The sequence below is a fragment of the Perissodus microlepis genome, chromosome 5, assembly GCF_051167445.1.
Source record: "Perissodus microlepis isolate ML-2025 ecotype Zambia chromosome 5, ASM5116744v1, whole genome shotgun sequence".
In the NCBI taxonomy this organism is placed as follows: Eukaryota; Metazoa; Chordata; class Actinopteri; order Cichliformes; family Cichlidae; genus Perissodus; species Perissodus microlepis.
Window position 1 is genome coordinate 34004349 of NC_140465.1, and position 26246 is coordinate 34030594.

Consider the following 26246-nt stretch of genomic DNA (forward strand, 5'->3'; position numbering starts at 1 on the left):
TCCCTGGATGATAGTCCTGTCCTCTCTATATTTCATGGACAGTTTAAATGATGCACTCCAGTTGTACGGAGCTGGAAGTGCTTGTTGCTAATTTTAGGTGGCCCTCACTGATTATATTTTTGCACTAACTATATTTGCCATGTCACGCCATTCTTCCATTTTGCCCTCTCTTCGGTCTCCTCCCTGTCTATTCGGCACATGCTGCCGTTGTGTCTCTTTGGTTACCACAGCGGAGACGTGTGTGCTTGTGTGCGGTGTTTATGTGTACGTGCGCACACCGGGGACCAAGCCCTGTCACGGGAGCATGAGAGCTTCAGTCCCCACTATGAGGAACATTTATGGAGATGAATGTTCATGAATAAACTGCAAAATTATGAACAGAATTAATCTGTACGTGTGAAGGAATATTTTTCTGTGCATTAGACAGAAAAGCGGCCTTCCTTTCCTTTCATATTTTCATCACTTTTGTCCACAGAATAGCTACATATCAGGTGGAAGATTTGCTCATTCTTATTTCATCATGCTTCCCATTAAGCACCTACCCACCTTGTAAGCTTCCTTTTCTATTTTTTTATTCTTCCTTATACTCGTAAAGTTTTAATGGAGATTTTTCTTTGCCTGTGTAGTAGAGTGGCTCCTCTCTCTTCACTCAGTTTTGAAATAGAAGGTTTACAACACATTATAATGCTGCTATAACGTGAGCTAGATGCTGTTTGAAATCACTGGTTTAGGATTTAGCTTGTTTTATGAAAAATTTGATCAAATCAATTTGATTTAAAAAAATAATCCATAATTCATGGTAGCAGGCAAAGTGCAGGTTGAGCAAACCAGGAGCTAATTAGCTTTTATTTGTATTCTGAAAGATTAATTAAATGTCTGCTAGTGATTCAAAATTCTATATTTGTGTTTACCAGTACAATAAAAATATAATCACACATAAAAACATGCTCTAAGAATGAGTGCTAATACCGTCGTGTCTTTTCTGCATAAGGAAACCTTGCATGCATATGAACTCTTCCCTTGCACAGCCTATCCTGAGCCCCTGAGGACATGGTGGAAACTCTGGTCCTGATATGAACACTCTCTTGCTGATTGTATTGGTGACGCAAAGCCTCCCCAGCTGAGCACTGAACACTAGGGGATTACACCCACACCCACATACTGTGCACACTGCAAAAATACTGCTTACATACACAGGAGACGTAACAAGGAGCAGCATAGGTAACATAAACTAGCCTTATGTGCACATAAGGCTGGTTTACATCATGACATAATTGCACATGCTGTATTTACTTACAGAGGTGTAAGCCATTTCGTATCTCTCTTAAACCAACAAACACACACATGCAGCTGGTCTTCTGCAGTGGTGCAATCCAGAGGTCATGACACCAACGTGTAAGATACGTGGAGCAGCTGATCGAAATCTCAGCCTTGTGACATGGAGGATAACACAGGGATGGTAAGGCATTTATTTATGTTCTTACCCTATGATCATAATTTCTGTAGATTCTGTGATTCTGTGATTGTGGAGTGCAACACTGTTGATATGATGTATTTTTTTTAATTTTCATAGTCTATTAATTGATGTTAATTGTCCCAAATTGCCAACCCAAAAATGATTAATTTATTCTGTCAAGTGTATAATTATAGTATAAGTATAGTATAATTCAGATAGAGTGGAAGCACAGGCTAGGGGAGTAAGCATGTCGTGCACTGTATTGATCACCTGATCATAAAAATGATTTGTCCCTGTGCCGTGTGGTCAGTCACGTGTCTCTAGTTTCATTTGTCCACGTTGGGCTGATACGTCTGCCTTCACACCACTGCAGTGGGAGTAATATCTTTATTTATAGTGCTCGCTATATTTATGACATTTATGGAAATCTTGCTAGTTATGCAGGATTTATTCCATGATGGATTTAAACTTCATGGGTGGATCAAAAATTTTTTATAATTCAATTATTATGAATTATAAAACTGTAGTGGTGCAGTGATTAGCACAAGCATCATTCTCGCCTCACAGCAAGGAGATCCTGGGTTGGAATCCATCAACCGGCTGAGGCCGTTCTGTGTGAAGCATGTTCTGTGTGGATTTCCCCGTCTTCCTCCCACAGTCCAAACACGTGGGCCATAGGTGTGAGTGTGACCTTGAAAGGTTGTCTATGTTAGCTCTGTGATAGACTGGCGCCCTGTGAAAGCTAGAATAAGCTCCTGCAAGGCTGAATTGGATCAGCAGAAGAAAATGGATGGATCTTGAATGCAATACAAATATGCAAAAAATATGTTTTCAAGATTTCCCTGATTGTGTGCACAAAAAATTTAACTTAAGCTTTAAGTCTTGGGCTTTTAAGAAATAACATCACTGCTGAATCAAATGACTTGATGTCGAATCAAGACTGTAAAACAAAAAGTAATATGTATAAAACTAAAGATTATGCGGTATAATAAATAATAATAAAAAAAATGTTATTTTTGAGATAAAATATAATAATATTTAAATATATATTAGTGCAACATGAACCAAAACTTTCTGCAGTGCCTATCACAACTGGAGGAAAGTGAAAAAATATAATAATTCTGTTGTTTGCTTGATTTTGCCCTTTAGTCTTACCCACATTGCCGACTAGGTTTCAGAACTGCATCAGAAACAAGTGAAGCTTGGCGCTAAACCAGATTTTGTGGGTTTGTGTATTCATTTATTCTTTAACATTCTGTTGTAAAAACAGACAAAAACACCTCTACGTGATCTCCTGCACGGTCTGTTTCTGCAACATTTAGTTTCTGTAAGAAACGCAATATTTATTCTCCCTCTGAAGTGCAGGAGTCACTGGCTCAGGTCGGTCCACGGAGAGAGAGCAATCGGAAGGTGCGTGTTCCTCATCATCAGAGACAAACAGGAGTGATGAGAGATAAATGGAGGGGAAAAAACATTAAGATAAAGCAAGAGGCTAGCAACCACACAAAGGAAAATTCTCTTTTCAAAAGGTTATACATAAGATTGACATCGGAAGAAATACTCCTCTGCAGCCTTTAATTTACATAGAACAGCACGAATATGAGCCTACTCTCTGGTATTTCCACAAGTTGATTCTTTAACAATCTGAAATTCGATGCTGTTTTCGATGAGGGAAAAAATAAATAAAAAACCAAAAAAGAAATACCCAAATGTGACACGGGAGATGGAGAATCATATGACACGATGTTACTTATCTTCATTTCTACAATATGCATGTCATGTCAAAGAGCATGGGAGCATGACAGTGAGTCTGACCCAGCAGCCAAAGCAGCACGGCCAAGGAGAGAGAAAAACCGGAGGCAGGGGTTTTCCCAAGCCGCGTTATTGCACAACTCTCACAATACTCTACTATAAATAAAGGCTGGTAATACATTTTGGCCCAGAACTGTAAAAGTGTTTAGAGATGCGCTTCGCTGTCTCCTCTGGTCTTTTGCGCTCTGCCCTTTTTAATGTCTCAAAAAACAGAGAATTCCCCTTTTAGTGCAGATACAACGCATTTAGCTGACAGTGGTGCACATTTTAGTAAATGTAAGTAAAGCGAAACCAAGAAATCTGTTGTTGAAATGAATTATTAGGATGATTTCACATGTTTTTGAAGCTTACATTTTGTACAACAATTGTAAAAAAGTAATCAGTTTAAAGACATCGCACATTTTTGTGCATAGCTGCACCAATAACAGCAGTTAACCTACTGCGCTTTTGCGGACGGCTTTCAAAGACAAGTTTTGTTTATATGTTTTGGTTTGAGTGGCTCTGGTGGGCTTCACTGAAAGACTCTCTGTGCAGTTCTCTGATTTGCGGCCGGTGGAAAATTCTCATTTGGGATTTGAGTACACACTGCTTGAAAGCCTTGCAGTCAACACTTCATCAGCGAGTGAGGTCAACTCTCTCACACCTCACACAACGGGTGTACACATATACACAAACACTCATGGTCTGACAAAGACACTCACAGCGGCTCTCTCTCTCTCTCTCTCTCTCTCTCACACACACACACATGTGCACACACTGACACGGTTTGGGCCCGCCTAACCAATCAGAGAGAAGTGGAGTAGGTTCCCCCAGAAGTGGGTGGGAGAGTTGTTGAAACAGAAGTCTGTCTCAGGACACATAAAGTTTGCGTTGGTAGTTTGCAGAACTTTTCTGCTTACTAGTTCCCTAAAATACATTTTATTTATTTTTTTTATATTGGCATTGTTTTCTTTCTTTCTTTCTTTTTTTTTTTTTTTTTACTGAACTCTGGGGTCCATCAGAGCACAGCTTGAGCACGGAATGGCTGAACTGGTTCGAATCCGTAAGAAAAAGCTCCAGATACCCATCTCTAGGTAAGACAATTAATAGACTTTATGTTTAGTTCACTACACACTCCAGCTTCTATTTGATTACATGAACAGGGCAAGAGGACTTCATCAAACATGCTTGCTTTTGTTTGTTTTTTGTTACAATAACGTTCAGCAGCACAGCATTTCTATGCAGGAGATTTTCTGTTTTGCAAAAGTGGAAATATGTGACTCAAAAATACACTCGGAGTTAGAGGGTTATGGTTTGACATGTTTCAGACCGTACTTGCTCTTATTAAGTTCAACAAGTATTTTGCGTTTAACCTTTTGGTCGTACAAATATACATAGTGACACGAGAGAAGAAACGTGTTTTACTCCAAGTGTGAACACTTGTCTTGCCCACGCTTTTGCTGAAGGAGGTAGCTGTTGCAGAAGTGGTGGGTCATGTGGTTTTGTTTTGGTGAACTCATCTGTTTTTTAGTTTGAGCAGGGTTCAGAGCTCCAAACCTTGTGGGGTTTTGAGTGCGGACAGGGGTGGGGGTTGGGGTGACGTTGTTTTATTAATTTGTGCTTGCAAATGAGATGCCATTAAGTCCATTCTCTTGTGCTCATCTATACTTGTAGAGGACGACATTCTGCAGTGTGTAGATGTGTAGATTCAACAATGCTTGAGCCAAAGGAGAATTTGTCATCTTTTTCTATAAACACACTTTCACTAGTGCACTTGACGAGTAATTTCCTGTAAACGTCCTGTCAAAGCTTCTTCTGCCGCAAACAGTTGAAACAAAAAAGGCTGTGTTATCATGAAAGATTACTTGAGATAGAAAGTGAGCGGTGGTATTCAGATGCATGCTATTTTTATGACTCGACAGCTTTCAAAAGCCTTTGCCAGCGTGATAAACACTTGAAAAGCTGTGAGCGTCTCATCCCCAGGAGTTGGCTCCATTGCCCGGCCTTACGCTGTTTGAACACAGTCATTCTGGTCACCATATGGGCAACGCACTAAGATGTTTTGAAGAAATTATCTGCGGCACGGATACTGTATATTATCACGTCGATATATTTCAGAAATCAAATGAAAACACAATCACAGCAGAAAGATTCCAGTCCTACAAACTAAGGATACGAATTTTAATGACAACTGGATCAGACGTGGAGCTTTTGGACTCATTCCTGAGAGGAGGTTACAGTAACACACGGCAGGTGGGTTACACTCTGAGCGACATCGAGCATTTGCTTTCTATTATACTTCAGGGGATGTGCTTCCAGCACGTAATTTGATTAAAAGTTTCGAAATCAAAAAGAGACAGCGTGTTCTCAGAGAACATTTAGATAAAGCACAAAATTATGATTTTTTTTCAGGGAGCATATTTTGATATAATTTGAGTTACATAAGGGCCTAACCATGGGAAGCTTTCCTCTCATGGAAAATTTGGCACTAATGATGCCCTTTTTGGACAGCTTGGCACTTAAATCACTTCCAAATGAGCTTTTTCCGTTCATCAGGATTTCTCAACTGATTGTTAAAACGCTTTGGACGTCATTTCACTGACTCAAGACAACAACAAGTGCTGTCGGTCTGCAAAGACCTGTTCACGGAGCTGCAGGTTCAAGCTGTTCCTATTTGTATCCTAAAATAACACCGTAGGCAGAATAAGTTACAGAAAACACTGATTTTTGTTCCTTAGCTATTGTTTCTGGAGCCAAACAGTGCTTTAATGTTTACCCATCCTGCTTTTTACTTATTGCACGTGGATGCTGAGACGTGCAACAATTTTCAAGCACCAAAAAGGATTCTAATATTTCGTTTACTTTCAGGCTGAGGAGCATGCTGAAGCAGCTAGACGAGAAAGATGTTGATTTTGAAGAAATCAAAAAGAACCTGGAATACACAGCATCGTTACTAGAGGCAGTGTACCTCGATGGAACAAGGTAAAATAATACTATAAGAAGAAGAAGAAAAAGAAGATGAAATTGTAAATCAGTTTTGTAGATCAGTGCCGAGCTTTCACATCCTGGGTAAGCAGCGAGGGGAAAGCACTAACCACCACAGTATAGTCCTGCCAGAAAAACAATATAAGTGTAAAAGATGTTATCCAAGGAGTTCATGGGACACCTACTGTGTGAATAGCTTTTATAACTGAAAAAAGATCAGTTCATGTCTGTTTGATCAGCTTCACTTACATCTTCCTCTGAGTTGTCTTGTACTTTTTAAAGACTTTGATGAGATCATTGATAACACTGTCATGTTGCTACAATATGAAGTTGCAATCAGCAGCAGGTTAGCTTAGCTTAGTGCAGAGACTGAAAATGGCAACTCACCTTTGTACATCCCTGAAGTCCCTAATGAGAACTTAACACCTGTTTTGTTTAGTTATTCCTTTAAACAGTGACTCATCTGGGGCAGATTTCACCATTGCGACTAAACTAAATGACCACAGTGTTCTCTAAGAGGTATAGCTAGTTTTGAAACTGTTACAAACAGAAACTAGAAACCAGCATGTGTGAGAAAGTGGGATTTTGGGTTAGCTACAGATGGCTGATACAAGTATTTTAACAATCACATGGATTAGCAGTGAAAGTCATATGAAAAAGAAAGTTTTCACCCGATTATATCTAATCCTGTGAAAAAATAAGTACACCCCGTTATGCGGTAGCTTATTGTCTATATGACCTTATCCGTTCTCAAATCATTGTGGAGAATTTTAGGCCCACTCTTGAGTTGTTTGATAAATGTGTTTATGCAGAGTTCTCAGTTCAGTCAGGTTGAGGTCTGGACTTTGACTGAGCCATTTTATCACCTTCATTATTTTCTTTTTCAGCAATTCTGCTGTAGATTGTTGGTGTGGTATCAATGACGTGTTGCATGACCTAATTTCACCCAATTTAGCGGTTGAGCAGATGGCCCCACATTTGAGTCGAGCATATTGTGGTATATAGAGGAGTTCATGTGTGACAATGAGTGTAAAGAGCTCAGGTTCTGCTAAACTAGTCTGAAAACTATTGTTCATGACTGTTTTCAGCTGCATGCATTATGACCAGACATCTCAGCTTTGGTCTTTTCTGTCCAAAACACATTGTTCCAGAAGTCTTGCGGTTTGTTTCGATGCAACTTTACAAACCTAAGTCGTGCTGCCAATTTCTTTTTGGAGAGACAAGGCTTTTTCCTGGCAACCCTTCCAAACAAGCTGTACTTGTTCTGTCTTTTTCTTATTGTACTGTTATGAGCTTTAACATTTAATATGCTAGTTGAAGCCTGTAGAATCTGAGCTGTAGCTCTTGGGTTTTTTTGTAATGTGTTTGACCTCATGGCGTGGTCTGACCTTGATGTGAATCTCCTGGAAAGATTGTTTCATTGCACTCACCTGAATGCTTCACACCAGCAAAATGACAACGCCTGTGCCTTTATAGAAGTGCCCACACCTTCTGACGATTAATTAATCAAGGGGATCTGACTAGCTCCTGATAGCTACCTACTTTCTTATTTCCTATGGATTCACTAAGGGTGTACTTAGTTTTTCACAGGACTGCATAGAGTCCTATGAAAACTTTCTTTTTCTCCTGACTTCTCAGGCCTTCCCCTGCATGTCAGATGAGGAAACTGATAAGAAAAGTTTGGTGTCATCAGCACAGCAGCCATGTAAGTGTCTAACAGCAGAAAGTGGTCTTTCAGGACTGGTGGTCTGGTAGCCTGATGTACAAAGGTACACAATCCATGAAGTGTGGAACGGAGGATTTTATGATCCAGTGTGTCATAGAGAAAACAGAGTGAAAAAAAACATGTTGCTTTGTGCAATTTTAGGTGCTGTTTCTCTGCTAATATTTGAGTGGAAGCAGTACGATGAAGTCTCTTTTGGTTGCCTTTCATAAAAACCAGAGTAAAAAGTGCCAAAAGTCTTTCTGGGAGTAGTAACTTCTTATTTAGCTTATTTAACAGACATACAATTGAAATTACATTTTTTAATTAAACTTTTGACTGGAAGTTAATGGAAGTATTTCTAAATAAATCTAACTGTGTAATATAAAATTATCCTAACACCATTAAAAGTCTCTGAACCACAGTGATATCGCAGAGGCACATTATTAGTGCTGCTCATTCATTCTCAGTCTTCATTTTTACCGTGTCTTAATATTGTCTAACAGTCACTGTTTCTCACAGGCAGTGTCTGGAGTCTGAAGATGACCTCCAGCAACTGCAGTCAGACGGGGTGCCGTCAGAGGTCACCGACTGGCTGGCTTCCACTTTCACCCAGAAGATCCGCCGTCCTACGCGACGCTCTGATGAGAAGCCCAAGTTTCGCAGCATTGTGCATGCAGTGCAAGCTGGGATATTTGTGGAGCGGTATCACGTTTCATTCATTTCTATTTAAGAACTGCAAGCATAATGAATGATGTTATGGAAAGGATCCAAATGCAGGACATGTACTATAGGGAAATTATAGAAATAAAAGAAAGACCCAGACATGATAATCTAAAAAAACAGAAAATCTGGACAAAAAAATCTAAAAGGCAAAAATGATGGAAAGACACAGAACATAACCATGGATTAAACAATGAGGCTAAACTATGCAGAATATATACACAGAGGAGATTGAAACAGGACAGTTATGAGGGCAGAACACAGGAGGAACAAGTAAAGGAAGGTAAAAAAGGCTGAAGAGGAGCAGATCATAAAGGAAAGAAAAGACAGAAAGTAAATGAGATACCACAGAAAACCTGCCATGAAGCTAAAATTGGGACACTGCTACCCAGAAGACCAGGAGAGAGATGCACAGCAGGTAAAAGCAAACACAGGGAACCACAGGGGAACGAGAACTATACGAGAACAGAATAAAATAAAATAAAAACTGGGGCCAAAGACTCAATACTATAACAGACAATAACAGACATCACTAGAATGACAATGAAATCTCAACAAGAATGGAAGCTCAAAGTGTCATGACCAGAATCATTATGAAATCAAAATTTGAATGCGAAACTCAAAATGATAAACAAGAACTCAAAACCCTGGAATCATTTTTTAAAACAGCAATTCATAAAATACTGACTGGAAGACACAGAAGCAGTCATACAGCAGTAACTCTCTTTTATGAAACTTAAATAATAGGAAACAAGGAAACAAGCATCTCATATAATAAAAGTACCATTATAAATTACTGATTTCATTGTCTGTGCAATAATTCCGATACAAGCTCACACTCTGTTGTTATTATTACGTCCACAGCAACACGACTGTGAAACATTATCTCCATGTTCTTGTTAAAACTTCCTTCCAAAGCAGACAGGGACTTTAGAGGATTTATATAAACAGCTCCTAAACCGAGGTCGCTGCACAGCGTCAACATCTGAACTTTAACTGAACTCACCCTAAACATTCCCTTATTCCAGGATGTTCAAGAGGGCCTACACAGCAGCCATGCCGGACCAACCTGCAGCGGTCGTAAATTGCCTCAGGGTAAGCCCCCTCTAATCATAACTCTCACAGTGGGTTGGATCTTAGCTAAAAATATGGACATCACATAATCTATCGTATACACACCAAAAGTATACACCGGTGCTTTCCTCTCTTGCTCTTTAGGACGTGGACCGTTGGAGCTTTGATGTGTTTGCTCTGAACTCAGCCAGCTCTGATCATGCACTCCGAACTCTATTCTTTGAGCTGATCACCAGATATGAGCTCAACAGTCGCTTTAAGGTCTTTTAACTTTGCATTTCATTGTTTAGTTTGTATATAGTTCATCGTCTACACAATGACTCATTATAGTCATTGGAGAATTTCAGTGCTTTGGATGGAAGATCTCACTGTAATATAATCAGAGCCACTCTGAAGGAGTATTATTGTGAGGAACTGGTGTTGTCATTTGCAGATATTATCAGGCATATGGGTTTTATTATCCTTTGTGGTGTTTGGAGGGCTAATGGGTTAGCAAATTATGTGTGTAAATCACATGCATCATGCCTTATTACAACATCCAGGTTGTTTTAGCTTTTACTGTTGACATAAACTTTGTGAACCTGTGGTATTTTAAACATAGCTTTACTTTTGATGATTATGTAACCATTTTTGCAGATTCCCATCTCGTGCCTCACAGAATTTCTGTCTGCGCTGGAGAGAGGATACTGCAAATACAACAACCCCTACCACAACCACGTTCACGCTGCTGATGTAACTCAGACACTGCACTGTCTGCTGCTGCGCTCCGGACTCGTGGTACAAAAGACTAACCTGGATTTTCTATTAAAGGATAAGGCTGGTGTGATAACTTTTCTTTTTCATTTTCTGAAAATTCCATGAAAAAATCAAAAGGAAGAATGTGTAGCGGCCCACCTTTTAACACTTTCCAAGCTCGCTGGCCTTTCTGTGGCACTGTGTCCCATTTGCTTTGACTGAATAGACAAATAGGTAACAAATATATAACCTATTTCTTTAGGAGTCACTTTCCTAATTTGCAGTGATCTGTTGTTTTTACAAATGTGGATTACACTGTGTAAATGTTTTTTAAAAATATATCGACAGACTAAAATATCCTAACAACTCTTATGGATTGCATTTACATTTTTTTAAATACTTGTGGCATTCATTATCACCCTGAAGATGAAGGCTAATGACCAGAGTCACTGCCTGACTTTAGCACCACAATAAGGATCGATTGTAGAGCACAAATAACAATCACATTCCAAAATGACTTTTACTTTCAGAGCCTGCAGTCCTGTGACAATAGAAATGATACTTCCTGTTTTGGCGTTGCAGGGAAACAGGATCTGTTCCATTCTAACTTTTCTTTAACCCACTAAGCACTGCTGTTTCAGAGTGAAAATTATGGAGACTAAATAAAGAGATGATGGCCTTGATGTTTTTCAAGGACCCCCCCCACATTAGGGAGTTCCCATGTCAGGACTTTCAACTTGTTACATTGTATCTATGCACTCTATGAGTTGCTGTCTTCATCATCTGACCTTTATGAAGGATGTCTCTGGAAATGTTGCACATACAGACTTTTGGCTTAGCGAGTAAAGCATAATTTATGGTCTTGCGAATGTGTCTGTGTACATTTCCGTTGTACATGTTTCCATTTAGACAATGAGCGGAAAGGGGTCTTTACCCCCCACCCCGAGGTGCTCCAACATCCTAACTGCACATCACTGGATGCACATGACTTATACAAGCGAACCATAAAACATTCCAAAATAAATAAAAATGCTGCATTAAAAGCACAGACAGTGACTGCAGTGGACACTTTACATATTTTTAACACTTGTAGGCTCTGTGTGGGCAAGCACCTACACCACTGGACATGAATGTGGAGCTATAAAAAGCGTCATGGGTGAAGCTGCTGCGGTGCGCAAATACAACCACCTTAGTGGGTGGTTGTATTCTGCTACTTCTAAGGCCAGATAAGGACCAGATGACTTTTATTATGTATATATTTAAAACTTTTAACTGAAAGATGGTGTACTTTCTTTTTACCATTATAGTACTGTTTTTTAATGGTTTTATATTTGTGTCTATCAAGCACTGGCTGACAGAGCTCGAGGTGATGGCATCCCTGTTTGCTGCAGCCATCCATGACTATGAACACACAGGAACTACAAATAACTTTCACATCCACACAAAGTAAGCTCTTTTTCTGCAATATTTTCTCAGCTATATATGAGCCACCTCCTGTTATGAAACTGTAAAATAGTAAGAGATATCAGGAAATACAGAAATAGTGAGGTACGCTTTCTTAAAGCGTACCTCAGTATAGTTTTCCTCTTTCCCCTGTATCGTTTTAGTAAGAGAGCGAGTGAGAACCCTCTAAGGCAAACACAACTTCATGGACAGAACATCGTATTTTTAGACTTTCCACTTAGGAGGACTGAAGAACGTAGTCTCATGGCACCCATCATCATCATGCTTTATTTTGGGAATAAAGTACAAAGATGCCTGCCCACAGTAAAAGAACACATCTGAACAGCAGATCTATCCCAAAGTCAGTAACTCTACTTGGAACATCATCTGACTTTGAGATAGATATGTAATATATACGATATGGGCTGAAAAATCAATGCAATAAGTTATTATGTATAGCACCTTTAACAACAGACTTTACAAAGTGCCTTGCCTGACAAGCAAAAGGACACAAAGAGAATAAAACAACAAAAATAACAGGTGCAATTTATTTAAAGTTGAGACAGATTCAAATGAAAAAAGGAAAGATTAAAATGTGGGTGCAAAACAAATAATGAAAGGCTAAAAAAGAAAAAAACCCCAGAAATAATATGCAAGACGAGAGAGATGTTATTCAAACATTAAAAACCTATAAAGGACGACATCACATGAAATGGCATCACATAAAAGCACGTCTATAAAAATGCATTTTAAAAAGTGATTTATTGGAAGCCTCTGATTCTACGAGACTTCCTCATTTCAAACATTTCTCCTCATTTCATAGCTGACAGGCCCTGATGGGAAAGCCATGACTGCATTTGACATTAAGCCTCAACTTTCAGGCAGAAGTGCTGCCTGAATGTGGCACAGGGCCAGACACGAACATGTGTTAAATGTGATTGCACTTAAAATCAATTCTAAAACAGGCAGAGAGCTAGTAGAGGGGATCAGGATCGGGGTAATGTGTGTCTGCTAAAATGAGTAGGAAGCCAAGAAATTAACTTTCCATGTAAACCAGAGGAGAACGTAGTAACCTGGCGATTACCAAAGGAACAGTACTCTACTGTGCAGTACTGGGCAAAAGTCTTGAGCATCAAGTTCTTGTGCCTTGACCATTTTCAGAGGAATGTTTGGGGGTTTTTGTTTGATGATCTGCTGTCCACTGAAGCCTCATCAAGAAAAGACACATTTTGGGTGCTTTTGCCTTTTTTCTCATTTTCCAAGCAGAAATATAAAGAAATTAGACTTTTGCACTGTAATTTGTAAGATTAAGTAACATAATTTCTCATTTTCAGGTATTGAGTTGACGAAAATGTTCCACCCAGTATTTACGAAATATACCTATATAGAATAAATAGTTATAAAGTCATCAGCTAGACTTTTAGGGTCACTAGATTTTTTATTTTTTTTTTAAAAAGTATGTCTCTGTCATCTGCATAGCAATGAAAGGAAAAACATTATGAATAAATGAGCCTGGTTCTGTCTGAGGTTTCTTCCTGTTAAAAGGGAGTTTTTCCTTCCCACTGTCGCCAAAGTGCTTGCTCATAGGGGTCATATGATTGTTGGGTTTTTCTCTGTATGCATTATTGTAGGGTCTACCTTACAACGTAAAGTGCCTTGAGTCACCTGTTGTTGTGATTTGGTGTATAAATAAAATTCAGTTGAATTGAATCATGAATATTAGGAAATTACAGACCCACAGAAGTCTTACCAGTATTTTTCATTTTTTACCACACACTTTTTTACACTCCCCAACAGACCACTTTAACACACCTTTGTGTTGTCTTTAAAACCATTTCCTTAAGTGTTTTATTCAATGTTTATTTTACTGGTGAAAGGTGGCAGAAGCTTAAAAATAAATACTAATTGGAAAACTGTCCACAGTGGGCTTTATTACCCATTTTAACAGCTGAATGACAATGAGTGGATACAGGATTCTTGATTGATAAATCCGTTAATTATCTTACTTTAGTGAGTCATTAATACCCACACTGTGTCATTTTTCACTTACATCCCACCTCCTCTTCAGCACTTTAAAATTCATCATTAAAGGCTTGCAGTCACAGTCATTAAATTGTTCCCAGAGGACTCTCCTTTTATCTCAGTCTCACCTCCTTCACTCAGAGCAACTGTCGTATTGAAGTTTTCACTTTAATGCACAGGAACACTTTACAACCTGCCCATCTGTCCGTCGACTGTCTGTAATAGTCTCCACTCACCTTTTGTCTCCAAGGTCAGAGTTTGCATTGATCTACAATGACCGGTCTGTACAAGAGAGCCATCACCTGAGCGCAGCATTCCGCCTACTGCTGGACGACCAAATGAACATCTTTATTAATTTGACGCGGGAGGAATGGATGTAAGACCTCAAAATTTTACAATAATTAATTTTTGTGTGTTATAAATCATGACCCATTTTCCCTCCCAAGCAGACAGTCACAGGGAGACATAAATAGGTCATAGAAAAGTTTTCCCTCCTCTATTAGCAGTGTGATCAGTTGCTCACCTGTTGATCTCTTGTTAGAGAAACTTTTTTGCTGTCTGTATGTATGAACTTCACAAGCCTGTGTAAAAATGTCCCCGTCGATCTGTTGGTGTTAAAGGGCATTCTGAAAAGTCAAAAATCCCCTCCAGAAATAAATGTGTTAACAATGTTATAAATGAGGTTTTAACCAACAGCAACAGCAACATTTAGTTAGAGTCTGGGCAAAGACAGCTGTTAAATGTAGATTAGGTTTGCAGTAAGTCCTCATATGTGTGTATATGCATAGGCGTGATACAACATTACGAGGAGAAAAATAAATAACGGAGAATTTATGCTGCAGGAGAATGTAGGAGAGCAAAGCTATAATTTGTTTATCTTAGTGTGTTTCCAATGTGACCTCTAGGAAAAACTAATTGGCCAAAAAGTAACATTTTATTAATTAATATTTAGTTTTATTTTATTATGGATATATGGAATCGACTGAAACAATTGCAATACATTTATTCACTAGTTTTAAATACCAGTTCTGTAGTGTGGAGCTAGTTTGTGGCTTTTGACAACATTTAGATTTTTTATCTGTGACGACATTTATAATTATGTCATTATTCTATTTTATTATCGTTATTTTACATATAAACTGACATCCTGATGCTTTAAGGAAACAGCCCCCAGGCCTCAAGAGCACTTATGGGAAAGCATACAGTGTCTCTTATAGCTGACCCTGATCTTTGACCTCCTAAGATATCGTGTAACGACATATTCACCAAACAGCAGAGGAATAACAAACATAACAAAGTCTGACTACAGCGTCTAAACTTGGAAATGTAATAAATAAGTTGCATTTGGTAGATGCTATAGGAATGTTGTGATACATACATTTAAAGTAAAAGTTAGCTGTAGTTGATGGTCTGCGGTGCAGTCTGCGATAACAACATATCTATACTCGCATAGTTTCTGTATTGGCTGCTGCTTCATATATTACTCACAGAATATGCGATTGGGGGAGCTGTGCAGATATCACACAAGATAAACCCCAGCTGCATACTTTAGTGGGCTTTTCTAGCAGTCAGTGTTGCCATGGGAACAAGGAAATCTATTAGGAAATCTAAACAGGTTACAACCCCATTGAGCCTTCCTGTCTGTCATTTTTACTCACTCCTCATCAGCCAAGGTCAACTTGTACACTGTGTGTTTGTGTGTGTGTGCGTTCTCACAGGGAGCTGCGGTCACTCGTTATAGAGATGGTGTTGTCCACGGACATGTCCTCCCACCTTCTCCAAGTCAAAGCGATAAAATCCTGTCTACAACAACAAGAACGGTACTGCTAATAGACTGTGCTGTTGTTTGCACTGTGGCGCATAATCAGCAGGCCATGTAATGGATGCTTGGAGTGCAGTGAGCTGATTAGAATAGCCTGCACATGATGCAGGCAGGCAGTTTAGTTTCAGGCTGGCTGCTGTTTAGTCTGCTTTTCAGTCTGGAGACACAACAAAACAACAGTTAAAACAGTGATTGCCTTATGCTCTCTACACCAGGATTGACAAGCCCAAAGCACTGTCTCTGTTACTGCACACGGCTGACATAAGTCATCCATCCAAGCCTTGGGCGCTGCACTCTCGCTGGACCAAAACCTTGATGGAGGAGTTTTTCAGACAGGTAGGCACTATATATATATATATATATATATATTCTGCTTAACAGGCCTGAGATATTTCCTATTTGTTGTTTGTCATCTCGCTATGCTCTTCTTTTTATTTCACACAAATTCAAGGGCAGAGTGGCAGGCTCCTCTCTGAGCCTGTTTTTGCTGCAGATTCTTTCCTGTTATCAAGAATTTTTTTTCTACTTTCTAAAAGTGCTTGCTCAGTGGGTCTTTACCCTCCACTTTTAAGCACCCTATAACTACTATTTTGACTAGTGATGAGCATGGATTCATGTCAACAAGGATAACTAGAGATGTGAAGGAGAGAGTGCAGGGAGGGCAGAGTGCGTGGAGAGGAGTGTCAGCTGTGATTTGATTGGCTATGACATGTGGCTTAGAGTCGGTGGCAAAGTCACCAAACGTAGTCCTCTCTGTGTTGGGAGTGACGAGGATGGACACAATTACAAATGAGTACATCAGTTAGAGTTAGAGAGATGAGCCTGAGATGGTTTAAACATGTGCAGAGGAGGGATCGAGCATAAAGTGGACAAAGCATGTTGAATGTGGACCTTCATGGATATAGTGAAGGAAGACCTGAGACAGAGGAGGACAGTGTGGCAACACCTAAAGAGAGAAGCTGAAAGAAGATTTGTTTTGGATAAAAGAATAAACTACTTGTTGCCAACAGTTAGATGAGAAGATGAACAGTAAATAGTGTGTAGTCAATAAAGAGTTTAAGCCAGCAGCTACCCAGCTCAGCTTAGTGCAAATACAGAAAACAAGGGGAACAACTAGCTTTAATCTCGCCAACCAACAAGAAAATCTGCCTGCTAACTTCCAAACTCACTAATTAAAACAGGACATCTTGTTACTGGATAAAAATAAAGTGTAGCCACTGTGATGCCACCGTTCTTACATCACTGATTCCACGTTGGAGTCCAGATTCAAATTTGTGAGCTTTCTTGTTCACTATACTCTGCAGATGAATGATGATTGTAGATGATTGTAGAGGAAGTCCAAATCCTCCAATTTGATCCCTCAGTGGTGAAAAAATGTTACACTGGAGCCTGAAGCCATACCTCAGAGAGAGCTTAGTACATAGTATGTTCTCTCTCTCTTTATCCTACCATATTAGACATTTACTTCCTCTATAGAGCTTATCAGTCTCTATGCCTTCACTTACTTCCCTTATTTGCCAGGCCTCTGTCGTTCGACCTTGCTGATGACTAACATGTTATGCTGTACACTATTGTTGTTTATCTGTTAGGATTGCCATTAGCTGTGCCCTAAACACAAAGCCAACAAAAGTGATGCATATACTTTGGTGCCTGTAGCGGTTAAATCCAGCATTTTATCATTCGGCTTCTTACATGCACTTACATGCACTTACATGCACTGGCTTCCCAGTATATGTGATTTGATTTTCAGGCTTGTTAGTAAGGATGGCGGTCATTTTCTAAAACAAAAGTGCATTAGAGTTTATGTAGCCTGTCTCAAAGGTTGTCCTTGATTGCATGTGGTTTAGATGCCAGCTCATTTGTAGTTCTCGGTGGTCGCAGGCTTTTGCCACACAATAAATGTAAATTCAAAATATAAAAGAACGCATTATGTTATATTCTTAGACATCTCCATATCTGCCCTGGTGCTCCCTGGTCTCCATCTGACTTATTAGCTCTGTTATTAACTGCATGATTGATGAGTCAAAGGGCTGTATGCCTAATAAGAGGCAGCAGTTTTTGTAATTGCTTGTATAGGGAGGGTGGATATTACGTCAGAGCTAAAGAAATCCATAAAAATAGCTCGTTGATATGACACAGAGGCAGCAGAGAAGGAAAATCTCTCCTAACAGCTTATTCTGCATTACTTTGGTACTGAAAAAATTAATCGATCTTAACAGCTCAAGTTTTAACCCTTTAAAGCCTGAACCATGAAATAATTGCTCTAATAATAAATGTTTATTGAACATTCTGACAAAATAATAAAACATAAATTCAATATCAAAATAAATTTTGCTTTATTTTGTAATTCATTGCTTAAAAATTTATTTTTTTGTTATGACTTTTTTCAGATCACACTGAATATGTACATGCGCTCAAAAGCGCATGTACATGTCATATATAATGTAATGCACTTGGCTTTAAAGGGTTACATATGGGAAATAGAGGACTGCAGAGAATCAGTGTTGTTGCCTTTAAAGCCTCACAAACCCCAAATAGAAAGTCAAGCTATCATGTTTTTGTTGACCTTTGGGGAAAAGTATATAATAAAACAATATAATGAGCCAAAAGCTGAGGACTGCAAGAAGTGGCTTTTGGTCTCGACTTTAAAGCAACAGCTGACGCTATAGCTGTTCTTCAGCTCAGCAGGAGACGCAGTTATCCAATCAGGTGGAGGGACTCTTTCTGTTGATGTCTGAGTTACTATGAGAACATAATTACCCCACAGAGAAAATGCTTGCTGTCCTGATTGTCTGGCTTTTTGGCGATGTTAGTTGGCACGACTGTAGTGAGTGTATTTACAGTGACTGCTGCACGAAGCTGCTCCCACTCTGCTTTTTTTACTACCTGGATCTGAAGGAGATCAGAACAGAAGAGGTGTGGGAGAGCGCTGTTGTCTCAGAAACAAGACGTGTGCGTACCTATGAAACACGTTTTCTTTCTGTTTGGCTGTTAATTAAAAAATGTTTGAACAGTCTCATAGTTTCAGGAGGCGACTGTTGGAACAAACTGACCTTTTAAAAGTTATTTTCAGGTGTTGTGTGGGATGCCCTTTAAGTATCTTCTTTCTCTCTTTCTATCTTTGTGAGGGTGATAGAGAGGCAGAGCTCGGCCTCCCCTTCTCTCCACTGTGTGATCGACAAACCACCCTAGTAGCTGAATCCCAGATCGGTACGTCTCATAAATCACACACTCTTTTTTTAAAACCAGCTTCCTCATCGCTTTTGTCTGTTGTTTATGCCTTTGTAAGATTTTCAATAAATATCCATCTCTGATACATAAAACAAGTAAAATGTATTCTCTAGTGAAGCTAATCACATTTTTTCTCTTTCCAAAAGTAACAAGCCAGTGGCAAGATTTATGTTAATTTTATTTTTAACAGTTCACAGTGATATTGCAGCATATGCCCTTTGAATTTTAGTGTTTGAATCACTGAAATGCACTCAAATTTCTTTACTGACATTAAAGACATAACGAGGTTTTAGTATTTTTGAGTCACTAACAGTTTACTTCACATGTTGATATGCTGGATTTTGTTCTCGCAGGTTTCATAGACTTCATTGTGTATCCTACATTTTCTCTGCTGACCGATATGGCTGAAAAGATTGTTATTCCTTTGGTGGAAGAGAACCCAGGTCCACCAGACCCCTGCAACAGACATAGGTAAACACAAGGCCTGTGAAACCTGCTGGGAAAATAAACTTTATTGCACTTTTGGTTTTAGATATTAATATGTTAACAAAGTGTTAACACCAACGCATTTGACACACATTAGAAGTCTGTTTTTACTGTAACATTGAGTGGCACACAGAGTTTGACTAAAACTGATTTTAAAACTCTAGAAAGCCTACTTCCTTCGTGTGTCTTAGTACAATTAGTCATTAAATGGCTCCATCTGGCACTCAGATGGACAGACACAGCACTGACACTGCATAATTTTTTAGCTTTAATAGAATTCAAACTGGGAACTTATTTAAATTTAAAAAATGTATCTATACAGTTGTCCTGAAAGGAGGAAATTAACTTCAAACTTTTTTCAGGCTTCAATTATGCTGTAAAGCTGGTCAGTTTAACGTGAAGGTCTACTTGAAATGCTTTTGGAGTCAAGCTCTGGTTTTTCAGGAAACTTCAGTTTCTGGCACTTTTGCAGTTTTACACTTGGAGCTTGCAGTTTCACTAATTCTTTGCTTTCTATGTATATGTTGATCATGGACACCGTGTTTTTTATGTTACTATCATTTGCTGAGTTGGTCAAAAACCTGTAATTATGACTTGATAATTTTGAGTGACAAAACATGATCATTATTCAAAGGTGAATTAATCTCCAAATTTGTAGCAGTAACTGCTCATTTTAGACACACCAGAAGGATAACCAAAGTCAGTAGGGACCCAAAAGTGTCAGCACAAAATCCTGTTTATGTGTTGCTTATTTTCTTTTTAATTTGTTTTCTTTTTTTTTTGAAGATATATTTGAAGATAATTTCATGGAAAAAAAGTGCAATCCTTTACCTTGGTGTAGAAAATCTCAGGTTCAGCTGAGTCATTTGTTTTCATGACTGGAATATGAATATGCGTACAAACAGCACTGTTTTCTTTCACCAGTAATCTTTGGAAGGAGAGCTCCAGAGGCCTGCAGTGGAGCCTTGCACACATCACAGCTGAGCTGGTGAGCTTCCGCTCTACTTGGACACGGCACACTGAGGACAACAAGCTCAAATGGAAGGAAAGTGGCTCAAATGGTGGGTTGCATAATTATTTGTTTATACGTGCAAAAATCACAAATATGCATTAAAATATAAAAAATAAACACAATCGAGGTTTTATTTAAATGTCTATACTTAATTTTATATTCTACTTAGTCTCCTTTTCTGCTTGCACATATTTCAACAACTCAAATTTAAAAAGATCACCTTTAAAAAGCTTGACAACCTCTTTTAAAGTAGAATAAAAGACCTGTTGCTGATCTGGCTTAGAAAAAGCCTCTTTGTTCCATAAATGCGCTCAGTACCCTTGATTTGATTTGTTATCTAAATTCATTTTAGAATGATCTCATGTTGAGATGAATTCATACAGATATTATTTTCTATTCAACCTAACTAGATTTTCTGATGTCTTTTCCCAATCTTCTATATCCTCCAGGATTTTCAGACCCCGGCGAGACAAAAGAGCAGCAATCGAGACAAGAAGTGTTGTCAGAAAAATCCCTGCAAGACCCCACTACAGATACAAAATAGCAGACAGCAGTTCATTTGTAATACGTGTTTGCAGAATAGAAAAAAGTAACACTTTTGTAACAAAACTCAGATACCTTTTACTTTAAAAACTGAGAGATCTTACCAAGGTAAGATGTAGCGTAATCACAGAAACTTCCTCATGTCTCATTTTAAATGTAGCATACTACAATAATTTAAATACAAAAGTACACATGCTGGTCATGTTATACAGTCTAGTCCATATCATTAATTTAATTTGTCATCTAAACAGTTGTAAGTTACATTTGAACTTTCAAAGCATAAAACAATCATTTAACCTTAAAATAAACTTTGTGTCATATATGAGTTTTTTGTAGTCTGTTTCTTTGTCTGGGACATATTTACACATGGGCCAGTAATCCAGACATGACAACTCAATATAGGAACTTAAGTTAAATCGGTTATGTTTTGCATTTTCCAAACATACAACAGTTAACTTTTTTTTTTACTTAAAAGCAGTATTTTAAATTTCTTTTATTGTAGAAGGTAAAATTTGTTATTATTCACTGCGGTCTGTATTAATTATCTTGTGTTTAGAAAGCAATCATACCATAGTTCCTTGGTTATTGCACCTCAAAAATAATGATAATGAATTAAAAAGTAATAATGTAACTGAACTAAAGAGGCTCTTAGACTTTAAAAGGGAGAAATACTTTTAGGAATAAGTAGTAATAATAAATAATAAAGAGGTAGAGGCCGATGTTTGGTCAGCCAAAATTAACCATTATAAGATGGTTAAGCATGCATTCAAATTTAAAGTGTTCTCTGCTCTCCCAGCAAGAGGAGCTATAGAGCAAAGACTGCAATGGCCCAGGGGTAGTTCAGCTTCACACCCAGCTTCATATTTTAATGCTCGTCAGTGAAGCAGTTTGGAATTGCACCATCGCTTTTCTTCTTACAACAGATGGGAAAAAATGTTTTTCTAATTTGAATCAGCTGATAGTCTTTAAATGAATAAATGCCACAACAACAACTGAAGACACAGCGCTGCTGCTTGTCAGTATGATTTGCATGATTTGAGCTTCCATCCCAACACCCACTTTGAATATAAAATGAATATAAATCCATCACACAGCAAGACAGTAATGACTGTTACACAAAGAGTCTTGTGTTAAAGAAAAAACTGTTCTGTAAGATATGGATACTCTTTCTATAATTCAGCTAAATTTTAGGTGCAACAGCGTAAATGTACATTACAAAATATTTTTTTAAGTCTCTCTAACAGATAAAGTGCAATTGAGCTTTTATTCTGAAATGATCCTTCACTATGTCCACCTCCAATCACAAAGGTGAAACGCTTTAACAGCAAAACTTGTTCACAGCAGTCTGTAAAGATACAGTATCCCACGCAGCTTAAACTGCTGCAGTGTTACAAAATGCATTTGTGAAATCTTGTCCTTTTATGAAAAATATATGTGCTTTTATGCTCTTGCTTCAGATTGCATTAAATTATTTAATAGCAGAGCGTCTATTTTTAGAGTAAAGTTAAAATCAACTTTAGCTGAGCGCATGACCAATGATGCAACGATACGTGAATGCTTTAAGAATTCCTGCTAAAATACATCTGGTTTTCTTTTTTTGACACTTGAATGGGAAAAGCTCTCCTGGTTCTTTGCATCTTCATGCTAACACTGTTGATGAAGTTCATATAATCTTTCCTACAAAAAAAAAAAAAAAAAAAAAAAAGAAACCAATCACCAATTTAAACATTTTATTGTATCAAACAAATTTAGATTACAGATGTAATCATCAATCAAGTAAAACTAGAACAAAGAAAATCCATGTTATTCAAGTAAAGTACACTACTACCATTCAAAAAACAAGTTTACCCATAAATACATTGCAGGAGAAAAACAAAGCTTGCAGAGGAATGTTTTACTGTTCTTCTTGTTTATCGTGGATAAAGTGACCATTGTTGGCAACTGAATAACAAACGGCTGTTGCTGTGGCTGATTAATCTCCTAAAGTGACACTGAAACTTCAGATTTAGTTTTGTTCATTTATTCCATTTAGACATGTCAAGTATGATGTGAAGGTTATAGAAAGACTGTCACATGATGCCACTTCAGTGATACGAAGACAGATTACATGACACATATTTAGTGTGCTGATGACTTTAAGATGTCTTTGTTACAAACTAGAATACAAATAAAATGCAGCAGTTAAAAAAAAAAAAAAAGTGTTTAAATTTGTTGGTTTTTTTTGTACAAAATGAAGCACAGTAAGTACCTTGGGCGTAGACAACAAGTCACTGTACATTCAGTGCCATGCAAGAGGGTGTTTCATGACCAGAATTTAAATTCCCAAGAACCATTCATGTGTCAAAAATGAGGGTGCAATTTACTCACTGAGGATGGATTCCTCCTTGTTAATCCTAAATATGCAAATGGAGCTTTAGAGACGATCGCTTGTACCCTGTTTATCAACTAGACATTTACAAGAAGGGTAATAGTCTAGTTATCAGTACATGCATTACTGTAAGCTGACATAGCTTTCTACTTCTTATTGAGTAACAATTGCTCACACAGGGTTTAAAGACTTAAAGACAGGCTTTCTCCCTCCCTTTATGCTAAAAAGAACTAAAATGACTTTGGGGAAAGGTCAGCAGTGCTTCTCTTCAGCTGTCTGCATGTGTGTGACTGACTGACAGGAGTTTGAATCTTAGCCACACAAACAACAAACTAAGTAAACATATCTGCCCTGTAGCCTTTAAGCTACAGGCAATCGTTAGCAGTGGCCCTGAAGCATAACCAGGGGACTACATCAGAGTCAGACCAGCAGTTAGATGTGGTTTAATGTGCTGCACTTTAGCTTGCAGGTTGGTTTTTCTGTTTTCTCTCATTCAACAAGCAGTGCCTTCCTATTTGTACCGGGAGTAATTCTCTATTCTGAAAAATGAAAACAAAACCAGAATGACAGCTGTTACAGTATAATTAGTCTACTTTTCTGATGGCTGGACTGGTTTCTGACGGGATTTCTTTTTACATCTGTTTACAGAGTCAATACCTGCAGGCTTGGGATGATGTTAAGGCTGCAAAAAAATATGTTTTCTGGGATTATTTGTGAATCATTTCATCTAGAAATGATCACATTAAAAATATTTCCAAGAAATTACATTATACGTTTTGTCTGTTTAGAACTGCAGAGCATGAAACTGCATCTACACAGAGCTCTGTGTGTGTAAAAGTATTGCCTTTGAGGTCATTTTGGAAGCTTTCGAAGCCTTGTTGGACGCAATCACTGCAACTGTGAGTGCAGAATGTATTAAAATAGACTTAAAGCATGAAAATAAACTTCTATAGATTGAATTTCATTTAATGCCCAGTGTGATTAACCTATGAGCGACTCTTCTGTCAGATATGTGTGATATATGTAGGACAAATGTATGAAGAAAAGGTCTGAAATGTGCTCTGTGTAGACACAGTTCAAGGCTGTGGTTACCAAACTTTTTCTGGCACGCCCGCCTTCAAAAGTCGAGCAAGGATGACAGCTCAACAAAATACAGATCAACGGTACACCATCATCAGCCTCTTTTTACATTTTTCAGTCAGTTTAGTTTCACCTTATTTTGTAACTTTGGTAATCACAGCCACCCACACACAGTGCTTGTCTGCCCCACCAGGCAGGCTCGACAGTTTGAGACCCACTGGAGCCAAAGGAAATCATAATTATGATCAAAAATGGCTTTCTAGTTTCTTCCATGTGTTTAATCGACTAATTATTAATAATGTAAATAAAATTGCAGTTGGTCTTAAAAATATTTGTAAATATCAACCGAGTTGTTCAAAAATCCAAATATATGTTTACTATAAAATATCAATAAACCCACATTTATTTCTGTCTTTACTGGTTGCTCATAAGAGACGGCATTTGAATTTAAATTGAAGGTTTTGTCTCTGGTTACTTACAAGGTTCTGATGCTATTTTATTGCTACGAGATGGAACAATAAATGTTGAATTCATGGCACGTATAAATTGATTGAAAATGTTTACATTGATTGCAAATAAAATATTTGTTGTCTTTGATAAATCAACGGGATATTAAACCTGTGACAGATTATGATAATATATGTGTGAGTAAGACATGAAAGCTTGTCCCATTAACCAGATAATAAATCCCAGTTGGGGGATACAATAGGCTAGTTTTAATTTAGTGCGGGGGGAGCTTTAACAAAAACAAATATAATTATACAACTGTCTCTCTACACAAGATTTGTGACACAAAATAAATGTAGAAACTTTTGTTTTTTTTCTCAAGGTGGTAACTAAGGCCTGGCCGTAGAGGAATATAGAAGCCCTGATGTTTTGAAAAAGTGAATCTGCAGACACAATCTTCTGTCATTGTGTAGGGCTGACTGAGCAGACTGAGCAGCATTGTGTTGCACAGAGGACTGCTCTATTTCTCTGTCTTCAGGCTGCATTTCTTTGTCTTCTCCTCTGCCGGCTGACTCACTCCTGCTTTTGTTTCTGCAGAAATATAGACAAAGACATAAAAGAATGAGAGAAGAGGCTGACGCTGGAGATTTTAATGGACTTGTGGAAATAAACAATAAATATTTACAGCTTATTTAGTATTTCTCCAATTTTTTCTTTTTGCTGCTGTGCTTTTTTCTTTTTTTGGGGGGGGGGGGGGTTGCATATGAACAGTAAGGTAAGCGTGTGATCAACATATTGCTACATAAACATTACATGCATTTAGCTTTTTATTGAGAACTATGGACACATGAGTACATGTCAGAAGTAGCAGATACCAGATGAAGCCTGAATTTAAACCTCTGATGTAGGATCAACAAAATCAGGGGTTACCCTGATTCTGTCATATTCTCCATTTGCTGTCATCCCTCTAAACCTTCTGCCTGTTAAAATGACATGATAAATGAAACAACAAACCCAAAGCATGTTTTGGAAAGCACAGGTGTGTTGATGATGCTCGATTTCCACTTAGGTGAAGTATTCAGCTGAACCAGGATAAAGCCCAGACCTCCATCTCACTCTGGCTTTCTGTAGGTATCTGCACACTCATTGCTAATTTAGTATATGGTTGTCAACATTTTTTTTTTGTCATGCTAAAATAAATAGCTAAAAATAACAGTCTCTTTCTCTGAGCTGAGTTCTGCTTTTGTCTGATATTTGAAGACTGAGTAGTGAAAAACTGAAGTGCAGTGTTGGGGAGTAAATGGTAAATGGCTTGTATTTGTATAG

General features: G+C 38.2%; 2 protein-coding genes across 4 annotated transcripts in view; one reads left to right on the top strand and one right to left on the bottom strand.

Annotated features, from left to right (window-relative positions):
- The first annotated feature begins 4083 nt into the window (after positions 1 to 4083).
- Positions 4084 to 23223, top strand: LOC146387713 (dual specificity calcium/calmodulin-dependent 3',5'-cyclic nucleotide phosphodiesterase 1B-like). Of its 3 annotated transcripts, none has more exons than XM_084929542.1 (14): positions 4084 to 4341; positions 6116 to 6229; positions 8457 to 8639; positions 9686 to 9752; positions 9876 to 9992; positions 10368 to 10508; positions 11812 to 11912; positions 14182 to 14307; positions 15650 to 15751; positions 15969 to 16089; positions 18882 to 18963; positions 19338 to 19455; positions 20395 to 20531; positions 20932 to 23223. In XM_084929542.1, exons 1-14 carry the CDS (start codon positions 4289 to 4291, stop codon positions 21024 to 21026), a joined length of 1557 nt encoding a protein of 518 aa, XP_084785668.1. In that variant the 5' UTR covers positions 4084 to 4288; the 3' UTR covers positions 21027 to 23223. The 3 variants fall into 3 exon arrangements, with proteins under 3 accessions (XP_084785668.1, XP_084785669.1, XP_084785670.1); XM_084929543.1 differs by lacking the exon at positions 4084 to 4341 and adding an exon at positions 4352 to 5500; XM_084929544.1 differs by lacking the exon at positions 4084 to 4341 and adding an exon at positions 7871 to 7937 and having other exon boundaries at positions 6126 to 6229.
- LOC146387714 (protein phosphatase 1 regulatory subunit 1A-like) overlaps positions 22741 to 26246 on the bottom strand; it is a 32616-nt gene continuing 29110 nt past the window's right edge. The window contains exon 7 of the mRNA XM_084929545.1: positions 22741 to 25511. Coding sequence (XP_084785671.1) covers positions 25441 to 25511 — 71 coding nt within the window. The 3' untranslated portion in view covers positions 22741 to 25440. The remainder of the gene's footprint in view (positions 25512 to 26246) is intronic.

Coding starts and splice junctions, on each gene's coding strand:
- LOC146387713 (XM_084929542.1), top strand. CDS start 4,289: ATGGCTGAACTGGTTCGAATCCGTAAGAAAAAGCTCCAGATACCCATC. Junction 6,230..8,456: donor GTGTACCTCGATGGAACAAG/GTAAAATAATAC, acceptor TGTTTCTCACAG/GCAGTGTCTGGAGTCTGAAG. Junction 11,913..14,181: donor AACTTTCACATCCACACAAA/GTAAGCTCTTTT, acceptor TTTGTCTCCAAG/GTCAGAGTTTGCATTGATCT.